Raw genomic sequence first — 21,181 nt, 5'->3', positions numbered from 1 at the left:
TCATGCAAAAGTGGCACAGCCAACAGCAAAGTACCATGTACTAATTTTTTTTTGTTTGTTTGGGTATTTCTGGTTTTTTTTTTTTTTTTTTTTGGTTTGTGGGGTTTTTTATCATTACTTTTGGAGATTTGGGGTTTTGAGGTTTTTTGGTTTGGTTGGATCTTGTTTGTTTTTTAAGTTCCATACTACAACCAGAAGAATTGTGATGCAGATGCAGAGGTATTTAGCTACACTGAGAATGGCCCTCAAGGAAGTGAGGGTTTTACGATGGCCTTACTTGAATAAACACTTCAATCTTTAGGTGCCCTGCCAACACTCGTAAGATCAAAGAATGTCACTTTATTCCCTGACAAGTCACAATCCTTAGGAACAGACCAAACCATCTGTGCTGCAGGGCTATGCCTGGCTGTGGGAGAAGAGGGATATGAAAGAAAAAGCCTAAGAATTAAGGATCCATTTACGATACCAACATCAAACCCTATTGCTCAATAGATGGGAACAGGAATAAAACATTTAGGATTTTCCAAGTGTTGTTATTGAAGAGCAATATTTACATCCCAAAAGCTTGTACCACCCCAGAGACAGATACATTCTCACATCACTCCAACCACGTTAGGAAGTTTCAGCAATGGAGTTAATACTGAAATCCTCCCAAGCAGCAATAGTGAATTCTCAACAAGGAGTAAGTGAGTAATTTGAGTTAAAACCCAAAGCCAGTGTTGTTACTATTTCCACTGCCAAACTCTTGACTTTCAGACTTTCCGATTTTCCAAGCCAAAATTGTGTTATTTACATGAAAGCTCTGACATATGGTTAAAAAAGAGGAAAGGAAAAAGTGGCAAGATTTTCATTAGTGTAGTACACAGTTCAACTCATTTTTAGACATTTTAAATTTAGGACTAATTTATGACACCTCACACTAATTTCAGATGTGACGTTATTCCCAACATGCTGCCTGTTGGACATAATTTTTATTTCCCCAGAGCCTGTCACCTCAGAGATGATCTAATCCTCCTGAAATCAGTGAAAATGAATCCCCTTGAAAGAAACATCCTTGGTTTTCAAGCAGAGCTGGGTGGACCTCACATCCAGACACAAGGGTTTAGGGCAGGCATGTGGAACACGGGTGCTCAGCCAAGCTGGGGACTCAGCTGTGAAGGAAAAACACTGCTCAATATTTGGATCTTCTCACTGAGTGACCAGATCTACTGGGAAATGAATCTTCAGTGCCTTTGCACCAGGGGTGTGTAAGGACTGAGCGATGGGGATGGGACATGTACCTGAATCACCCAAATGTCCTGAAAAACTGAGCGTTCCCCTAAGCCCTGGCACTCTGCTGCCTTCATTTCCCATGTGTGGCCAACCTCAGAACATGGAGAAAAGCAAACCCAAGCACAGCCAAAGCAACCCTGACAAGCCTGCGGGCTTTCTCTGGGAGCTGCTTCCCAACTTCCCCTCATGTTTGCAATCAGGGGCGATGGGTGGGTGTGAGATTCACAGTGTTGGACCCAGCGAGCTGCAGTTTAGACTGACAAGAAACAACATGTCTTTACTATTTATACTCAGAGCCCCACTGGAGAATTCAGTGTGACTGGGGCTTTTAGACTGTTTTTGAAACATGCTCAACATCCTCTAATCTTTTCATTCCATGTGTATCAAATACAGTTATTAATTGAAGGACAGTTCAGTGTATTTTCCAGGCGATGCTCAAGCTCCATTTACCTTCAGCTACAATTCAACAGCGACTTTAATCTGCAATGTAAGGCCCTGTAACTCATCCTCTGCTCAGCTCAGAGCCAGACCTTTCTCCTGCTGTCATTCTTGTACTTTGGAGCAGAACAGGACAGCTTACAGCTTTCTCAGCTGTTAGAATGATTCTGCAAATATGCTTTTCTTACAGGCTGAAGCAAATCTGACACTGGTCTCCTTCAAGGAATAATGAGCTGTGCATATCTAACACTGTTCTCAGAGAATGGCTGCCCTGGGAATTATCTATAGGGTTTTTTTCCTCCTGCCCTCAATAACTGTGGCAGTGTGCAGGCTGAGTCATGCAGCATGGTTGTACTCAATAATTAATATATAATCTACTTGCACAGAGATTGGCTATTCCTCTCTACTTGGGGTTTACTGAATTTTGATTAAACTGTTTTTAAACTTTATACATGTCCTAATGAAAAGTTACAAGTGTCATCATTCCTAACATCCCGTAAGATTCAGATAGTGACAAGTCAATGCAGTATATTCCTCATCTGTGTTACCTTTAACAGTCTGTTTCCAACCATTTGCCTGAATTCTTTATTACTCTTCCAAAATATGTCCTTTTTCTGCAACCATTTTCTGCATATTGCTTCAGGACTGTATTTTTGCCTGATTATTTTCTGTTACCAGACCAAAAATGTTTATTCATTTCTATGTAATGTATCACATAAGTTTCCTCCCCAGATCAAAGTTCAGAACAATCACGTTAATCCAATTTTCTTTACAGACTCCAATGCCTTACAGCCAGTGCCCTCCTTCACCACACACACACAGCCTTAATAACCCTGGATATCAAGGTGTCAATTTGAAAACCTCATTGGCTGACATTAATTCTAAAAGCAAATTCATTTCTGGCTTTCCATCTTGTCTCATCCTTCCTTTTCCTTTATCCATTTTATCTTTCCTATTTGCCACATTCCAGGCAGACTTTGCATTCATGGTATCAAGCCTGTGAGCATTTTGGAGTGTTTTCTTTTCCATATGCCCATATTACCTTCTGCTTTGCATAGCACTTGTTATGCATGCATGATCACAGACTATTTCTAGCATTAATTAAGACATGAAATTAAAGTGGGAAGTATGCTATTGGTCACATAGAACAAACAACACAAATTTGCTTTAAAAATGAAATTACTAAAGTGTTAGCAAACCTCTTCATACTGTCAGAAATAATAATGTTTACAATCTACGTGCCACAGAACAGCCAGAATTCACAAGTAGATTTGGAATATTATTTCCACTTTAGAAAGATACACATGAAACCTCTGAGCAGTTCATTTAGTTTAGATACTTGTCTAAAAGAAAACAGAGGTTTGTGTCTCCTGCTGCCTGTCGAGCCATGCAGCTGCTGCCCACAGAAACCCCAGCCCATGACCAGGGCTCCCCGTGGTTGTCCAAGAACAGCTTTCCTTGAAATCCAATTAGGAATTTTAGCAGAAAAATGACATTTTCTTAGAAATGGAATGTTCCACAGGACCATGTTTCAGATGAACTTATGACAGACACAAGCACTGTTCCAAAAGCAGTTTCCCAGATTTCCTGCCCAGAAACCCAGACTCCCAAGATTTGCTATTGTAAGGAAATGAGCCGACAAGGATTGTCCAAAATCTCATGGTACCCAAGACAGGAGATCTGGGGCATCTCATCATGCCATTGATCTAGAGCTGAGTCCTGCATCTTCTGGAAGCCCAAATTATCAGGGCTGCCACTGTCATCAGTGATTTACTCCATCACGTCTTCCCTGTCTCTACAATCAAAAATGAGGAACCTCCCCATTCCCACAGGACTAACACGCTCCCTCTTCTCACTGCTACATAAATAATGCCTTTATCAAGTGCCTCATACAAGGATTCAATCCATTTCACGTGTTTAGAATATTAATTTTTCATGCAAACAGGTTTACTGGATGTTTTACAAGAGCTTGCACATGCACATTTCTGCTGAATGTGCACCTTGGCAGACTCAGTGTGCAGCCACCTGCCTGACCCCAGTGCTCTGCTGTTTTTCCCTCTGCTCTGCTGCAAAACCCAATCATGGAACATCTCTGGAGTGGTGGTGTTAATACAACCCACGTAATGTAAAATAATAAGTAATAGCAATGAAATGCATGTTCCCTGGGACTCTGTGATAACTCCAGGTAAAAATAATGCCATAAACTGGGAATAGATTCATAAATAAATTTGCACTCAGAAGGATGACTTGTTTACTTAGGCACAATGGAAAACAACACATTATAAACACCTGCATTAAAAAGAAATTATAACCACAACTTCACAATAAACAGTGAGGGATATCATCATGTACCTGCCTTGCACAAAGCAAACCACCAGGCAAAGGGCTCTGAGGGTGATTTGTGGAGGGCATCTCCTCTCTTAGGTCCCTCTTTTGCACAAGGAGTTCAGTGTGCTCCAAACCAAGCAGGAAACACTGACCTCCTTCAAAGGTTCAATCCTTTATTAGTAAGGCTCTTTTTATTGGGGCAGCCTTTGTGAGTCCCACCTGCAGCCCCAGGGTACCAGCACACAATTTGAGTACTCACGTGCTACGCTGAGATGAATGAAGGGACTGGTCTTGTTCTCTCCGTTCTTTTCGTTGACTGCTTGGACATAGTAACCACCTGCATCTGTCTCTGACACCCCCAGGATCACCAGCTGGTTCTCCAGAGTGATGGCTCTGTTTAGAGAAGAGAAAGATCACACTGAAACCAGAAGAATGTTATCCACACAACAACTCAGACCTGACAGCCTAATGTGATATTCACCGGTCATGTTGCAGAATCAAAACCAGCCCCACTTCAAATACAGGAAATAAAGATTTCAGATGCCTCTAGGCATCTGAGATTTTCTCTATATCATGTAAGATGCTTATGGTGACACATAGAAAAAGCTTCAATGTGTAAAACAGGGGAAGTTTAAATGGCAATAAGAAGTTATGCAAGAATCAGCAAATGACACTGGTGACCACCAGGCTGCAAACTGCATCTTTGTGGGGTGATGACAATCCTGACAATCATCAGGATGCTGCAAAGCCAGATTTATTGAAAACCTTCTCAACAAGTGAAAGGCAGCCTATTAAAGAGTGACACTCCAGGAATTACACAGAGTTCACTAAAATAAGAAAGTAAAAATCAAAGACAGCAGAATATCCAAAGGTAAACTTTCTGCATTTATGGCATCACCAGTTATCACCTCATCACACACAGGACCATGGGCTGTCACAGAGATGAGCTGTGTGGATAGGGAGGGGTTTCCTTTCATCCACAGCCCTGCAGGTAACTGCCTGAAGGAGTCAGTAAATGTAATTGTCTAACACAAGCCTGTTCTTAGAGCTTCTGTATAATGAAGGTTTCTGTGAACTCCCTCACAGGCAGCATTACACACTTGGCTACTTTACTTTTCACACGGATTAGATGGCCTTTTCTTGACCATAAGAGATAAAGGATTAACCTAGAGGAAACATGTAAGTATTCAAGGGTTTGAGGAATAGGACACAGGAAGCTCAAATCCCAGAAAGATAAAAGAAAATGTAAAGTTCCAGGGAAAGCCAGTGGAGCAAAGAGCTCGTCTACTGCAGCCTGGGACAGGCACAGACTTGGAAATCAGAGTGTAAGGCTGGGAGGAACAAACTCCCTTCATTTCTAATACTTGATAAGAAGCCATGCTGAGTTCAGCTGTTCTATTAGATATTTCACTGAGCATGAGGGTGAAACAACTTATGAAATTATTATACTGGAAGAAAAAAATTCACACATCAATAGGCTCAAAAAGAATCAGCACTCAGTCAAAGCATTTGTGCACTAATCAGCCAATAATAAACACCCCTGCATTCCATCCTCCTATTTTGCCATGGGTTGGTTACCCTTAGTAATAAACACCTATTTTCTCTGAAAAGAACCCAAGGAACAGTGGAAATCACACATTCCTAGTGCAGCAAACTGGTTTTTATACATAGGGAGAGCATTAGAAATTACAGAGAGAACACGGCCGTGTTCAAAGCCAGGCATTAATTCATAACACTTCAATTTCCTGATGTGGATACAAAGAAACCTGAACTTCTGTAAAGCTATCATGGAATCAGAGAACCATTTAGGCTGGAAAAGATCTTTAAGATCATGGAGTCCAGCCCTGCCAAGGCCACCACTGAACCATGTCCCCAAGTGCCACAGCCTCGTGGCTTTTAAATCCCACCAGGGATGGGGACTCCACCACTGCCCTGGGCAGCTGTGCCAGTGCTTGAGAACCCTTTTGGTCAAAAGATTTTCTCTTACTTCCAACCTAAATCTTCCCTGGTGCAAATTTAGGCTGTTTCTTCTTGTCCTGTCAGGGAATTGCAGAGCAAGAAGGTCCCCCCTGAGCCTCCTTTTCTCCAGGCTGAGCCCCACCCCAGCTCCCTCAGCTGCTGCTCAGACTTCTGCTCCAGACAATAATTACAAAAAACTGCTGAAAAATGAAGCTAAATGTTCTTCACTGAAATCAGTCATCACACACCACCTAAAGATCCTGTTTACAGCATCTTCCTTGGCAACTTTTATTGTAAAAACTACTAAAAAAAAAATCACAGTACTTTTTTAAAATTTGATGACACTCTACTAGTTTAATTGATTTAAAAAAATCAAAGAAACTGTGATAGATTTACAGAGTGAGGATATAAAATACAATTAATAGGACATTTGATAGAGCAAATAAAGATAAAATTCCAGTGCAGTGCTAATAATTGAATATTACAAGACAATTACATTCACACTCATTTCTATTTTAATTCTAAAGAAAGCAGCATTAGACAGATTCTTTAAAAATACTGAAATATATTTCAGGCTGCTTTGATTCCAGGTAAAACTGCACCCAAAGTTTTAAAAGTGACCCTTGAATACTGCTGAGATGGACACAGTTACTATCTGCATTAAATAGGCTGAAAATTTTGACATTTAACCCATTAAGCTCATAATAATAATAATAACCAAGAGCAAAGGAAATGAAAACGTATTTATGAAGGAAATTGTTGAAAATGGAGTGGGGCTTTTTCATTTTGATACACAAATTTTTACTGGAGTGTGAGCAAAATGTAACATTTGTAAGTGAAAAGTAAGTAAATGTTAGAAATCAATCTACATAAGCACAAAAGTTTGATATTAATTTGTACAGGAAAAAAGAATTAGAAGATAATGCAACGCCTGAAGGCTGCTCTTAAGGGTCATCAATCACATGGTCAAAGTTAAATTCAAACTCCCCAAATGAGTTATTGATATCTTAATAGTTCTGTGAAAAATGGCACGTCCTGAGTTCATTAAGTGAAGGCAGGAATGGAGGCAGCCAGGAGCCCCCCAGGCTGCAGAGCCTGGGAGTTTTATTTACATCACGCACGAGCCCCGTGCATCAGGAGAATCAATTAGTCACATTTTAAGGACTCATTAATTCCAATGTTTTTAAACCATCCGAAGCTCCAAGCCCCAGCCCTTACCAGAGCTGCAGCCACTTTCTGCACAACAGCTACACAGAGCATCCAAAAATTGGCTTAACATGTTTTCTTGGGTTTATTGTTTGTTTTCATTGTCTGATATAACTTTTAAATTCTGACAGCACCACTGCGATGTTCCAAGGAAAATCTGATTCCTGGGTGCTCAGTTTAGCAGCACATTTCATGAAGATGACTGCAGCAGATGGAGTGGACCTGTCAGTAATTCATACCCAGCACAGAACTCATGAAAAATATAAATATTGCTTTTTTAAAGCAGTATCAAACTTTATCTAACATTTTCGAGACAGGAGCAACCAGCAAGCAAACTAAGCAGACTGATCCTCTGGGATTTCTTAAGCTAGGAAAGGAGCATTTTAAAGCAGACTTTTTAATAGAATTTTTGGGATTTCTCTGGAGCCCAGCAGAAGCCTGAAGGGAGCACAGTGGACAGAGCTGGCAGCGGGAGGTGGTTGGAACAGTGGATCCAAGGTTATCATGTCCAAAAACATCTCAGTGGCACCTTCACCACAGACAGAGCTGGAGGATGAACCAGGCTGATCTCAAAGCAAAGGCAAGGGGGTCTTTGAGATGACGAACTGTGTTTAGGGAATGCTGTTTAATCAAAAGTTATGGACTGAGGGCATGGGAAGAGGCAGCAGTGATGGACACAAATCATCATACAGCCCATTATTCTGAACACCAGAACATAGAGCAGCACCTTCTGAGGTTTCCTCACTTCCACTCACAGCAGTCAGAACTGAGCACGTGGATACTTGGTCTAAAGTAAAGCCTCCCTGCCCATGGCACAGGGAATAGATCATCTTTATGGTCCCTTCCAACCCAAACCATTCTACAACTGTGCACCCTGGAATTGTTATGTGCACCTTTTCAAGTTGTCCAAATACTATAAACTCTTCTGCAAATAATCTCTAAGCTTATGGGAATTCTTTTGTTGAGATCAATGGAACATGAACGAGACTTTTACAAGTAAAGATAATTTTTCAAATGGGATGCCATTCACATGCCTTTAAATGAAAGGTTTTGGAGTTAATGCTGCAAATGAGCCCTTCAGCATGTCAAATAGGTGGATTTAGATTAATAATGTTTTTTATGGGAAAACAGCAAAATCTACTCTACAAGTGGATAATTCCCCAAAGTTAGATATTTGTTATGTTATTAGTCTACCAGATTACACAAAAAGTAGATAATACTGGGTTATAAAAACATAAAATGAAAATTAGAGTAACCTGATTAGGCTCTCTCCAGAAGGCACCATCTGCTCCTGAGCCAGCGTGCAATATTTTAGTACAAAGGCCTTCATAAAGCCTCTTTTCCAATATTACCTCCAGCTAACATGATTATTAATCCCTCTATACCAGACATTTTTTACTGGAGAGCCTCTGTTCCCCTTTCAAAAACTTTTGTCCACACTACACAGCAAGGCCCAATCTCCCCATGCCCCAGACACCACGGAATACCAGTGATGCTGCCAGAAAAGGGAGAGATTATGGAATAATAACAAAATAATTACTGCAAGAATTCCCCCATGGGTTTCCCCTCTTGGAAAAGCAGGGATCTGCTGCAGTTGCACACACAGCTGTTCCAGGGGATCTCTGTGCATGCACAGCTTAACCCAGCCAGCACTTCAGCACCCTCATGGCTCCCGGTGCTGAGAGGGAATTATTAATCAAAATTATTTAAATACACATCTCTCACAAACAGAGCACCAAGAGCTGTGACTGCATGGCAGTTTTGTGGGATATTACTCAGGTTCTTTATACATTGTTACTGCAAATCAACCATCTATTAATGAAAATTTTATACTTGCACAGACACTGGATATTAAGTAAAACTACATTGAATTTAGAATCAGGGCAGTTCATCTATTGCTTCTCTAGCTGTGTCAGGGCACAACACGTGTTTCTGGGAAGTGACTGGGATTTCTAGTCATGGAAACATCCCAAGGTTACACAAGAAAAAACAAGACAGTCCTAATGACCAGGCAGAGGACACACTACCCTGAAATGAAGGGCAACCAGCTGTTGATGGGTTTAGCAGATGTATTTCCAGGAGGAACTGAGATTAACAGCAGTTTCCACATTTTACAATTGACTTCCCTGTTCTCTGGTTTTGGGGCTTGCAGGGTCTTGGTTTAACAAGGCTGTAGACAACATTCCCTGTGCTTCTTCATGAACACCTTACACTAAATCTGGTCTGTGCAAAGCAGGCTGGAAAGGAAGCAGATGGAAAACTGCACTTGACAAATCACCAGTGATCCAGGACCTGACTGGAAAGTGAGAGCAGATACAAACCCACAGGGTCTGTCTTTGGCCTGGCTTAATATTTTCATTGGTGTTTGTTGACTGAATATAGATTTCACTTACTAAATCTGCTGATAAAGTCCCAAAGACTTTGAAAGACAGAATCAGAATTACAAATGCAGGAGATCTCAAGCCTCTCCACTGACTGAGAGGTTTGCAGTTCAGTGAACAAGCTCAAAACCTTGCATTTGATAAAGAATATGTGACTGAGCAACAGGCAAACCTCACAAGGGGGTGTGCAAACAGCAGTATCACCGGGAAATCTAGGAAATAACCCTGTTTCTCAGCCTCCTCTCAGCCCTGGCTGTTAGATTTAAATGTATGGGTAAGTCAAGAACAATTCAAACAGCACCGAAAAACATTATCACAACCATCCACCCCCTCCTCTCCCATCCATCTGACCCAAAGAATCATCCAGAGAATGTGACGTGCAGGAGAACACTCAAAACAAACAAACAAACCAAACCAAAATAAAAAAAACCCCAAAAAACCCAAACCTTAATTCACCACAATAATCTTCATATATGTACAGGACTGGTACAAAAAAATGTCTCAGATTTAAGCAGAATCACCAAATATTGAGTCTTGGTATAAAAATCTTAGCAACTCACCCTCAGAAAGCTTGTTTTTGGTCTTTGGAGATAGAAGCTCCCAGAAAAGATGCTCAGATAAATTATCCCAAATGTATATTTTTAAATCATACCCATATCAAGCAATTGCTTGTCTAGAGATTAAAACCCCCACAAAACCAAACCCAAGATAATCACTATATAATTGATCACAAGAGAGATGCTTACAGGGAGAGACAATGTTGTCAATGCAAAGGCAAGGAATTACAGCAACAAACTAAGGAATAATTCCTAAATGCACTATTTATGTTAAAACAGGTTTTTTTTTCTCCCCAGGTTTCCAGCAGCTTCAATTCTTACTTAATGCAGCTTAATTATTATCACACAACTTTTCTCCTTTTTTTTATTTTGATCTGTTTGCTTTTTACAAAATTATTATTACACTTTAAGCAGCAAGAGTTAGTGCAGCTGATACAAGAATTTGAGTGTGCTTAAATCCCAGCTCCTGGGTGTTATCTTGCTGAACCACACCGAGGTGTGGCTGGGTGTGCTATGCCAGCAACAGCACTTCTTCTCAGGCTAACAGAAAAAAACAGACTTTCAAGACAAAATACACAGCTCAGTCAATAACAGAAAGCAAAGACCCAGAATAAAATAAGACTATTTTCTCCAGCCTCCTCTTCTTATAAAATTTGTACAGCATTCAAGATATTTATAAGCAGGGTGTCTATTTTTCTTCCCTCTCCATTTTATGGTATAATCAACACTCTGAACTCCACTTGTGCCATCACCAGCTGTTGCCATGGACATTGCTGGCAACCACAGGCAGGAAGAATAGTGGAAATTTTTTTTAATACAAATGGGTTGTTTAAACAAAACATTGCAGTTAAAAAGTACCATAGGTTGTTGATTTACACAGCTGGCTGACTTCGCTGACAGCAAGCACAAAGACTATTTGTAATAATTTGGGATTTTATAGTTCAGTTTTCAGAGACGGACATGAATATTGCTTCCCTTTATGATAGTTCTCCTGAATTGATTATTTAAGGTGCTGTGGGGTTTTTTTAAAACACTGATTTGTTCCCCTTTCCTTCACTGTGGAAGGAAAACTTGTGTTATTGAATTATATCTTCATTTCTGATAAAACATGTCAGCATAATGGTATGCGCTCTAGTGCTTTGTGGTGAAGAGTGGAAGGGTTTCCTGTTGAATATTGTATATTCATACCATTACTTCACTGAGATACATTTGTTTTTATACTGAGTACATAAGCCATGACTGTGAACTGCACTAACTATAAAACAAATTAGCAGCAGCATGGCCCTGTCACAGGGCAATGCCCTGAAGGGATAATTGATCATGCAACAATGACAAAGGAAACGTCAACCTCTTAACAGCATATTTAACACGTGTATTTAGTTGTGCCGCAATTGTGCCCACTTAAATGCTCCCAACTTTCCTTTATTAATGTTCCTGACTCTGCCCCAGCATCATCTCTGCTTTTTTAATTCCTGATTTCACACATCTCATTCAGAACCATCTCCATTTTCACATAGGTGTAGCTGAAAATAAGATTTGGCACAGCTAGTTTTGAGAACACCTAGTCTCATGGACTCGGAAATCTGTATCACAGCAACTGAAATAGCTACACCATTTGGAAATAAAAGATCAAATCTTGGGCTGGTCAATGTTCTTACTCAGTTTTCTCAGATGAAAAACTCCTTCAGCAGCAAAATACATGCACATGAATATATTTAAAACTGATTTCCAGAGTACACAGAGCAGGGAGAGCAATCCTCTGTCTGGAACCAGCAAACCTTGTGGCAGCTGATTTTCATCACTGAAGATGAAACCGCAGGTGAAAGACCTCAAGAGGCCAATACCTGCAGTGGCTACTTCTTATTGTATGAACCAAAGGCTTTGCCTTCCTTTTAATGCCAGCAAAATATAACTCCAGCTTAAACCCAGCAAAATAAATATCCAGCTGTACCACACTTGCTCTACAAGAAAGAGGAACAGCATCAACCTGGCCACTCAGTGCCTTCAGGTGATAACAAACACTCCAAGGGATAGGAATAACTGTACAAGACATAACTTGTAGGAGGGAATCTTGTACCTCAGGACTAATAGCCTGGTAGCCCCTTAGTTTTTAGATCCATTACCCTTCCTTTTAATGGCACCAAATCTTTAAACAAAGAGAAAGGATATGGTAAAAAGTGGCCACTGACCCAAGCATCAACCTCTGCTGCTGCCAGAGAGCAGCAGCACTACAGCAATTTATTTAGACAAGTTTTACTATGAAAGATAATTAAAGATTTAGAGGCACGGATCGATACAACAGCAAACACTATCTATGTACAGCACTGCAGTTTGCCAAGACCAGCATTTGTGTTACTGCTGCAGATCCATCATACAGGGCTATTACAGTGTCTCAGGTTTGCTGTCTACATCAAAATAGGGATTTTTGTGGGGTCATTTCTACTCACACACCATTAGGACACATACTACTGCTGTGCAGCAGAAATTGAGCACAGGCCCTGGAGCCAGGTAAATCTAGATTGGGTTATGAAGCCTTGGCTGAGTTATTCAGCCTTTCAGTCTCTATGTTTTGCCAAGAGAGGAAAAGGATAGCACATGTATATGTTTCTTTTTAGGCAGAAAAATATAGCTAGAGGCTTAAATAGTTAATACCTGTGGCACTCAAAAGATGTAGAAGATTATTAAATCTTAATACTCTTAACTTCCCCTTGCATTTCAGTTTGATTGTCAGGCATTTGATTACAACTTCAGGCAAAGCACTGATGTGCAACTCCTTTAAGATCTCCTTAGCTCAACACAACAGGCAGGTGAGCACTGCTTTCCAAACACCAGAATTCCAGGGAATTGCACAACTTCCTTCAGAACCCCCTTGTACTGGGTACAGATGCACTCAGTAACAAACACAGACTCCACCAAATCCTGCTTATTACTGACAGTGATTCAGAATTAGAAACTTCAAGTCAATCACAGACTTACTTTTTTAATGTCCTTTTAATGTTTCCAAGCACTTCAAGTTAGCAACAATAAAACGTAAAAGCCACTGGTTAAAGAGAAGAAATAAACAGAAATTGAAAAGGAAGCAGCAGCTCCTTATTTCTATCGCAAATAGGCCATGTAGTGACCCAAAGACAAAGCTGGGTTGGATTCATTCAACCAAATGTTGAACAAACAGATGAGGCCAACCACGGGAAACTAGGGCATGAAAAGAAAATTGTGTAACATCAAAGCAGCATTTTCTGTTGTGGTTTCTGCCCAAACATGATTTCCTGTCAATCATGTGTCAAACAGCACAGTAAACAACAGGGAACTATAGTTCTATCAATAGCTCTTTATCTTTTAAGGTATTTTACAGCCTAAAAATACTAATGGATAATTTTTCAGAAATGAAAGGAGGGATACTTTCCAATTAATGAGCCAAACATACACAAAGCTGTTGTTGTGTAGCAAAGCTATGGAACTCTAAAAGGTGGAAAGCAAAGTTATGAGAAGATTTATGTAAGAAACTGAGAACTATTCCTGTACCTTAAGCATTTGATGATCCCGGTTCCAGGCAAAGCAGCACAACCTACAGTAAGAACTGTGAAACCTCAGTCTAAACACCAGCATCTTTTAAAATAAAGTGTTCCAGTGTGGCAGCAGCTCTCTGGCCACAGAGGGCAATGCACAACTTTCTCAGGCATTGTCCTGGGAAAGGCTGTGAGAAGATGAGAGAAAAGAAAGAGAAACAATTCTTATCTTCACTTGCTGCACCTGTTTTTGTGGACATGTGGAATGTGTTGTGGAGATTTGTTCACCAAAGGGTGGTTTCTTGATTGGCCAGTGGTGATGGTGTTTAGATTGAAGGACCAGTTGGGTCCACCTGTGTCCTGACTGTCTGTAAGGGCGATGTGTTTGTTAATAAGTACAGTATAATAAAGTGATTGATCAGCCTTCTGAGAAGCATGGAGTCAATGCTAATTATTGCCCAGCTGGGGGGGTCTGTGGCAACATCCCAGAATAGAGGCTTTAGACATTCCAAAGTAAAGCTCTTTTTTGGGATCCTTTCGTATGTCCTGCTCGAAACCCTGTTGTAGCCCTTGTCTCCAACTCATCATGAACACTTCAGAGACCAACTCAAGTGTAAATGACACACAGTTAAAGGACCATACAGATTTTTGTGCTTTCAGCATGGGTGGTGTTGCCAAATCTGGGCACACAGGTGCTCTTTCAACTCCACTGATTTTTAAATTACTTGAAATCAAGACACAGGTGTTTTTGTATGACTTACTGCATATTTGACTTCTGAGTCTAATGACACAAATTTCCTTGCCCTAGAGCAATGAAATACATTCAGGACTTCTGGCTGTAAAGCTTAAGGAAGTCAGAAGGCCAAAGCTCCTGCAGTAAATCTGGCCAGTCCTCCAGCGGAATGACAGCAACTTCTACTTTAGAAATAGTCCCAGAGGCAAAATAAAAAGTGAAGAACTTCAACTCCCTCCCAGTACTGAAGCTTTAAGCACCACACTTTCACTCTAATGAAGGACAACCCTGCCTTGTTTGCATCTGCTGCATGATCCATAAACATTGTGCCCATCGAGCAGGCCAGGGAAACCCTGAAGTGTCAGGAGACACAGCGCAGTTTCTTTGATTTTATGGCTATGAGAGACTTTGCAGAGCATTTTTATTCTCAGCACTGAAGAAACACTGGGCTGAGTCCTGTGGCAGAACAACTCACAAATCCTGGGGAAGAGGCGTGTGTGATGCCAGCCCAGCTCGTATTCCAGGGCCGGGAACAGAGTGCTCCACACCCTGCTGGTGCAAGTAATTCCACTTAAGAGCTGGACCAGAACAGAAAACCTCTGATGCCCCCAGAGTCTCTGCTGCAATCTGTCACCCTGTATTTATCTCCGTACTTGCAGACATTCCTGCTGCAGAGGTTTTAGGGATTTGCTCCTGCAACGCAGCAAAATGCTGCTCCCTGCGATTCCCCTCATCTGGAGGAGAGCTTCTATTACCCAGTTAATGGCCAGTAGACACAACAGTTCCATCACCTTCAGTTACTGACTCTTTTTATCCACTTTGCCCTGTAATGAGGATCTCTGCTTGCCCACATTTACGCAGCGGCAGCATCAGCTCTCCCCTAATCCTGCCACACATAAAAATGGAAAGATAGATGCAAGAAAACATTAAAATACCCTTATCACTTGGCTGCAGGGGTATAAACTTAAAATGGGAGATTGTTTTTCTGTTGGAAACAAACAAATAAATACATTCAGTTAATTTTCTTCTTAAATAATCCTTATGAGCATTGCAAGGAGCCTTTGATTATTACTGTAAAGATAAACACTGGAACATTCCATTCTATCTTACCCAGGTTAGATAGAAACAAATCCAATTCCTTCCTGTACATGTTTTTCCCAGGTGCATTAACACGCTCTTTACATTCAAGACCAACTTTTATTACGAGCTGAGCGTGTAGGGAACAGGGAGATAGGGAAAGAAAACAGAATGAACGGAATGCTAATGAGAAAGAAAAATACAGCCTCAACAGCCAATTCCTTTAATTAGACAGACGTCTGTGTTTTTAACTTCCAAGTTTTTAATCCTGTTGTTACTGAACTTGAAAGATGGAAAATAAAAACAATGCTCAAATAAACCCCGCAGGCTACCTTGCTAAAGGAAATAGGAAAATTAACCTCTTATCTCCTAAGATGAAAAATAAGTGTTTTATAAGAGCCAGATCCATGAGGTCAATAATAACTATACACAAGCCTCAGAGTGAAGTCCTGAAAGCAGAGGTAACAAACAGGAGATAAGGAACAACTCATGCAGGATAGAGATATAAATGTCCTGTTTTCTCCCATACATTCTTCACCCAGTAATTAAGAGACAAAATACATATTTGGTTATGCTGGAGCCCTTACTCAATCATGCAAAACAATCAGAAAAATAACCATATGCAACAAGTCTTGCTAAATTAATAATAATGAAACAGAAAGCCACTTGCAGATTTGAGGTACTTAAGTCTCATTGCCCTTTCGTGCAAAGGGCACAAACACATTCAGAGTTTCCTTGTTTCAAGGTAGTGAAAGCACATTGTTCAAATGGTTGATATTCAACCCAGAAAAGAAGTCAAACAGGTACCCAGGGATTGTAACTTTAAGCTAAAATTCAGGATTACATTCCACAGGCACGCAGGCTCACAGTTCCTCAATCCATACAAACCTACACTTCAGCTCCACACGCTCTGCAAAGTCAGAGAGACTGCAGGGAAAAAGGGAGGCATGGCATGGCTCGTGTCTAATTGAGTGCTTGTGTATGAGAATGAGCAGGAGAGAGGGCATACATCCCACAAAAACACACAGACACATCTCGGGAGAGGTGTCAGAGCTGCCTCTAGACTGATCCCTCTGTCAACTCAAGCACTGAAGTTCCTCCTTCAGCTCATTCAACAGCCGAGGTTTTGGATGTCGAGACTTTAAATTCTGTTCCCTGGTGCCACAAGTGAGCCAGTAGTGTCTACACGAGGCTAGGGTTTGTTATCATGCCAGAATTGAGCTTTAAGAACTAACAATATTGCTCTACAGATAATTCCAGCCTGCTCAGTTTAGATGACTTCACCCAGAAGGTCACATATGGAACATGTTCCTTTTCCTCCCTCTTTCTTTACTCTTCAATGCAGAGTGGCAGCTGAAAAGGAATAGTTGAAAAGAGAACACGAGTCACCTCTCAAGAGCAGAGGCAGCACCAACACCACTGCACTGCTTTCCCTCCTAGGGCACCAGAGGAACTGTCCCACTTTAAAGCCTCTCCTCACTCCAACAGCACCAGAGACAGAAAGGGAAAAACTCTTCACCAAAATCCAACACTTCCATAAGGAAATGTTCTTCCTACGTTTCTACTGTCACTCAGAAGCTGCATCTCTGACGCCTCAAGGATTTATCAAAATACTATTGGTTGGTAATCTCTATGGCAAGAACAACATTAATAGAAAGCATTTGCCTAGATAACAATTCTCCTCTTCCCACAGAAAGCAGCTGGAGGTTTATTAGAGTTACTGAGCTCCATGAAACGCTGTTCTTCCAAACATCACCCTTTCCTGCTCCACACTTCCAGCCTGGGACACAGCAGTGACTCTGTGCACGCACAGCTCGGGCTGCCCACATCCCAGCCCTGGCACAACCTGCCAGAGCACCCACTTCTGGGAGCCGGCACCAGAATATAAAGGATGATGTTAAGTGAACCTATGAAGATGGATGAGGAACCTCAAAACTCTGCACTTCCAAGCTGCATTGCTGTGGGTTCTCTGCTTGCTTTTTCTACCTTTGTCAGGGTCAGGATTGAAGATCCAGAACCAAAATCCACGTTTACATGACTTTTTTGTGCCTTGCTGCAGGTTCAAACTTCTGATACCAGGGTATATATTCTGTATATATACAGTGGCTACACCTCTATGTAGTCCATGTCTATATAAGTGATATACAGAAGTATAGAGAGAGACTGTAATATGCTACAGATTATATTTATAGAATATATCTACAGATACTCTATATTCTACAGGACATGTCTAAAGATAGTCTATCTATAATAAGAAATCTGTAACATATTCTCTATCTACAGGCAAGTTTCTCTTGGAAGGCCTGTGTTGCAGAGTCTAAGCCATTGTTAATTAAAAAAGACACCACTCAAATTACATTTTACTCTAGTCCTTCATTTGTGTCTTCACACTGCCTGCATTTCATTCTTCAGTCAGTTGCTTCAAGAACTCCAGGGAGAAAAATAATGTGTTGCTGTGAGGATACGCCTGTGCTCCTCTTTAAACTTTAAAGTTGGCTTCCAACAGTCAAAGAAATAGCAGGAAAGGGGAAGGTTAAAAACTTTGCTTTTCATCTCTGCCAAAACAGTAAAAGAAAAATGAGATTGCTGAATAGCTGACTGACTGCAGAATCAACACAGCAGTGATCTGCCTATAAGCTGCAAAGGGCAAACCCAAGGCATCTGCTTAAAAGCTTATGCCAACTGTGGGATAAAAAGTAAGGAAGCCACAATAAAACATAATTATTACAGGGGCTATAATTATGGCATTATTCTTTGGTGTATTCAATGTTGTGCACATTAAACCTTGTACACTGTGAATATTTAATGATTATATGCTTACTCAGAGCCCTTTCATGTCCTTAAAATACAGGTATTTTTCATGTATTAAGAAAAAATTACACATAATTTTTTTCCTAAGGGTCTGCTGTTGAAAGAGATGGACAACATTCTGTGAGTCTTCTGCAAATTTAAATCTCAAAGCTTTGGAACCTGTGTGTTTACAGTTACTGCATGCCAATTTTCAGTAGTTTTTGGAACAATACTCCACCGTCTTGACCTCAAGAAAACAAAATGTAACCTGTGAGTGGTCAACTGCATCTGCCCTGTCTTGTCATCTGAAAGAACTTCCCATCAAAAGTAGCAGCAGGTCTCTAGGGAGTCTGAAAAACTTTGGATACATGCAAACATTCTTCACAGTAACAAGCCAAAGATGTATTTCTGCACTCAGGAGCAGCAGGAAGGAAGATTCACCAAGTGCCAACAGAGTAGAAAGCTCAGGAGTTTCTACTGAGCTGCCTCTCTACAAACCATGCACCCAGGAACCATGAAAAGGATTCAGGTTTTAGAATGTAGTACAGTATAACAGGGCCAGACACAATTTCCAGTATTTTATAAGGATATAAGTGAAAAATTACCAGATTTTTTTGGCATGCATTGAGGCTTTAGTACAGTAAATAGTGGCAATGGATTTATGGCATTTTGCATGTTCCACCCTTACCTGAATGGAGTGCACACCTTGATGGGTCTGGGTTTTTATACTGGAAAAGACTGACTTTTAAAAAAGCTTATTGATTTTTGGGCAGGATCAGCATTCTGGGCTGCTGTAAGATTGCCGATGGCTTTGCTTAAAATGTGACTTTTTCCAAACAGCCACCTTTTAATCACTGCAAATGAAAGCAGAAGAAACAGCTTCCAGAAGTGCTGGTTGGCTCATCCTATCAGGATGGGAAACTTGCAAATCACCCAGCACGGAACTGCTGCTAACTCTTCTCAAAATGCAATTTTCCCGTTTTCCATCCCTTTGCTGGTAACTTCTGGCAGACCAGACCTTCTTACAACCCACAAAGCAGTACTGAAAGCCCTGCTGAAATTAAGGTGTGTGACATCTGCTGCTCCACTTGTATCTACCAACCACAGGGGGGTCCAGCACAACCCACTTCTGACACACATAAATATATATTTGTTGTTAAATGACCTTTCTTTTTTTTCTTTTTTTTTTTTTTTTTAGAAGATTACAATTAGTCCTTTTGGTTGCTTATGATAGCATTTTTCCAGGAATGAGAGGTGAGCTGACTGACATTTAATTTCCATATTTCTCTTTTCCCCTTCCTAAAAGCAGACATGACCATTTCTTGGTGTTTTGCATCCCAGGCTCACATCCTGCATTCATTCCCCAGGATAACTGCCAACCATTCCAAAATCATTCCGTGGCTTCTCCAGGTAACCTAGATAAAGATCACCTGTCCAATTGATTAAGAAATATTTAAGCTATGACATCAAGTACGAGGGATGGTTATATATGTAATAAAGATGAAATATTGCTTGTTTTCAAAAGCGCCGTGATGTTCTCATGTTTTTTATTATTACTTATTTCCAATTTATTACCTCAGCAACACCGCCTGCTCTATCATTCCAGCTAGCCAGGGAGCACTTCTGATCCCCAGGATATGGTTTGTGGCCTTGAAAGGATATTGAGTTAAAAAGAAAATTAATGTGAACTAAATTAAGCCCCTCAATGCATGCCTCACTTTTTAAAACTGAAGCTAAATCACAGAACCACGGGCTCCCAGGTTGGAAGGGGACCTCAAGGGCGATGATGTTTGATAATGCTTCCCAAGCCTCCATGGCAATCCAGCCCTGAGCATTTGCTGCTTGCTCTGTGCTGCAGCTGCTCCCAGTTCTCCATCTGGAGGACTCCAGCCATCCAACACAAGTCCCAAGGTAAAGCTCAGGCTCTGGAAGGAAATAATTTAGATACTTGCTAGAGCAGCTGATAAAAATAGGAGATTTCCTCATCCCATTCTTTGTAAGACTCTGGATCAGGACAGAGGGAATGGAGATGAGGAGAAAGTAGAGGAGGAGAGGAGAAGAGGAGGAGAATAGGTTTCTGTGTGTCCTGGGAGACCCAGCAGATCAGAACACACCAAGTCCCATGTCTAGAAGCCAGACCTAATCTTTCCTTGCACTAAAAAGTGAGGAATGGGGAAAGAGAGGTGAAGCTGGAGAGATATGAAGAGAACTTCTGCTTGTTTTCTTTGGTTATGGTACAACGCAACAGAATCCACGTAGGAATGTGCTCCTTAGCATTGCCTGGGGTCTCTTGACCATCAATTTCTTGTTCTCTATCTACAAAAAGCCAGCTAATGTCCTCCTTTACAGTCATACAAACCATTAAAACATTAACAAATGTAGTTCTGGGCAGAAAAGAACAGCAGCAGAGAAGCACCACAGCCCCCAGAACAGCTGGGTATGTCACACACTGAATATTGATGCAAATTCCACACTCAGGTACTAACTAAAGAGAGCACTTACACAAGCCTAGCTGTTTGCAATACAACTTTCTTCAAGCAAGTTCCAAGTGCTCTGGTGCCAGGAATAGGAATTCTTTTCTATTAAGAAAAGGATGTTGAACACAATCTTATTTGCAAAGTCTCTCCATTTCCCAGCCAGCTCTGGTGTCTGGGGTCACAGAAGTGGCATTTTTGTTTTGTTTTTGCAAAGCAGTGAATGTTTTAACATTTTCCATCAGCAGTATTTGTAGTATCCAAGGCTGGCCTGATCCATGGCCTTCTACCACTTCATATTTAAAGGCTTGTAGATAATTGTGGAATATTTTGCATATTACTTGGTGCTGTATATACTGTTCATAAATATGTATTACCTGGCACAGTGTGTGTACCAGTCATAAAAGTTTAATGGATTTAAGAATTACCTTAAGAAGAACAAAAATTGTACTCGATATTT

The 21,181-nt window shown here is 40.8% G+C and overlaps 1 protein-coding gene across 1 annotated transcript in view; it reads right to left on the bottom strand.

The window, feature by feature from the left end:
- The window catches only part of SDK1 (sidekick cell adhesion molecule 1), a 385,938-nt gene that overhangs the window by 200,172 nt on the left and 164,585 nt on the right, over positions 1–21,181 (bottom strand). Inside the window, exon 5 of the mRNA XM_068207135.1 lies at positions 4,298–4,431. Within this exon, the coding sequence (XP_068063236.1) occupies positions 4,298–4,431 (134 nt within the window). The remainder of the gene's footprint in view (positions 1–4,297; positions 4,432–21,181) is intronic.

This window comes from Anomalospiza imberbis, chromosome 16 (assembly GCF_031753505.1).
Source record: "Anomalospiza imberbis isolate Cuckoo-Finch-1a 21T00152 chromosome 16, ASM3175350v1, whole genome shotgun sequence".
NCBI classification, from domain to species: Eukaryota; Metazoa; Chordata; class Aves; order Passeriformes; family Viduidae; genus Anomalospiza; species Anomalospiza imberbis.
Note: the sequence above shows the minus strand (reverse complement) of the source record. Positions and strands in the feature narration are given on the sequence as shown.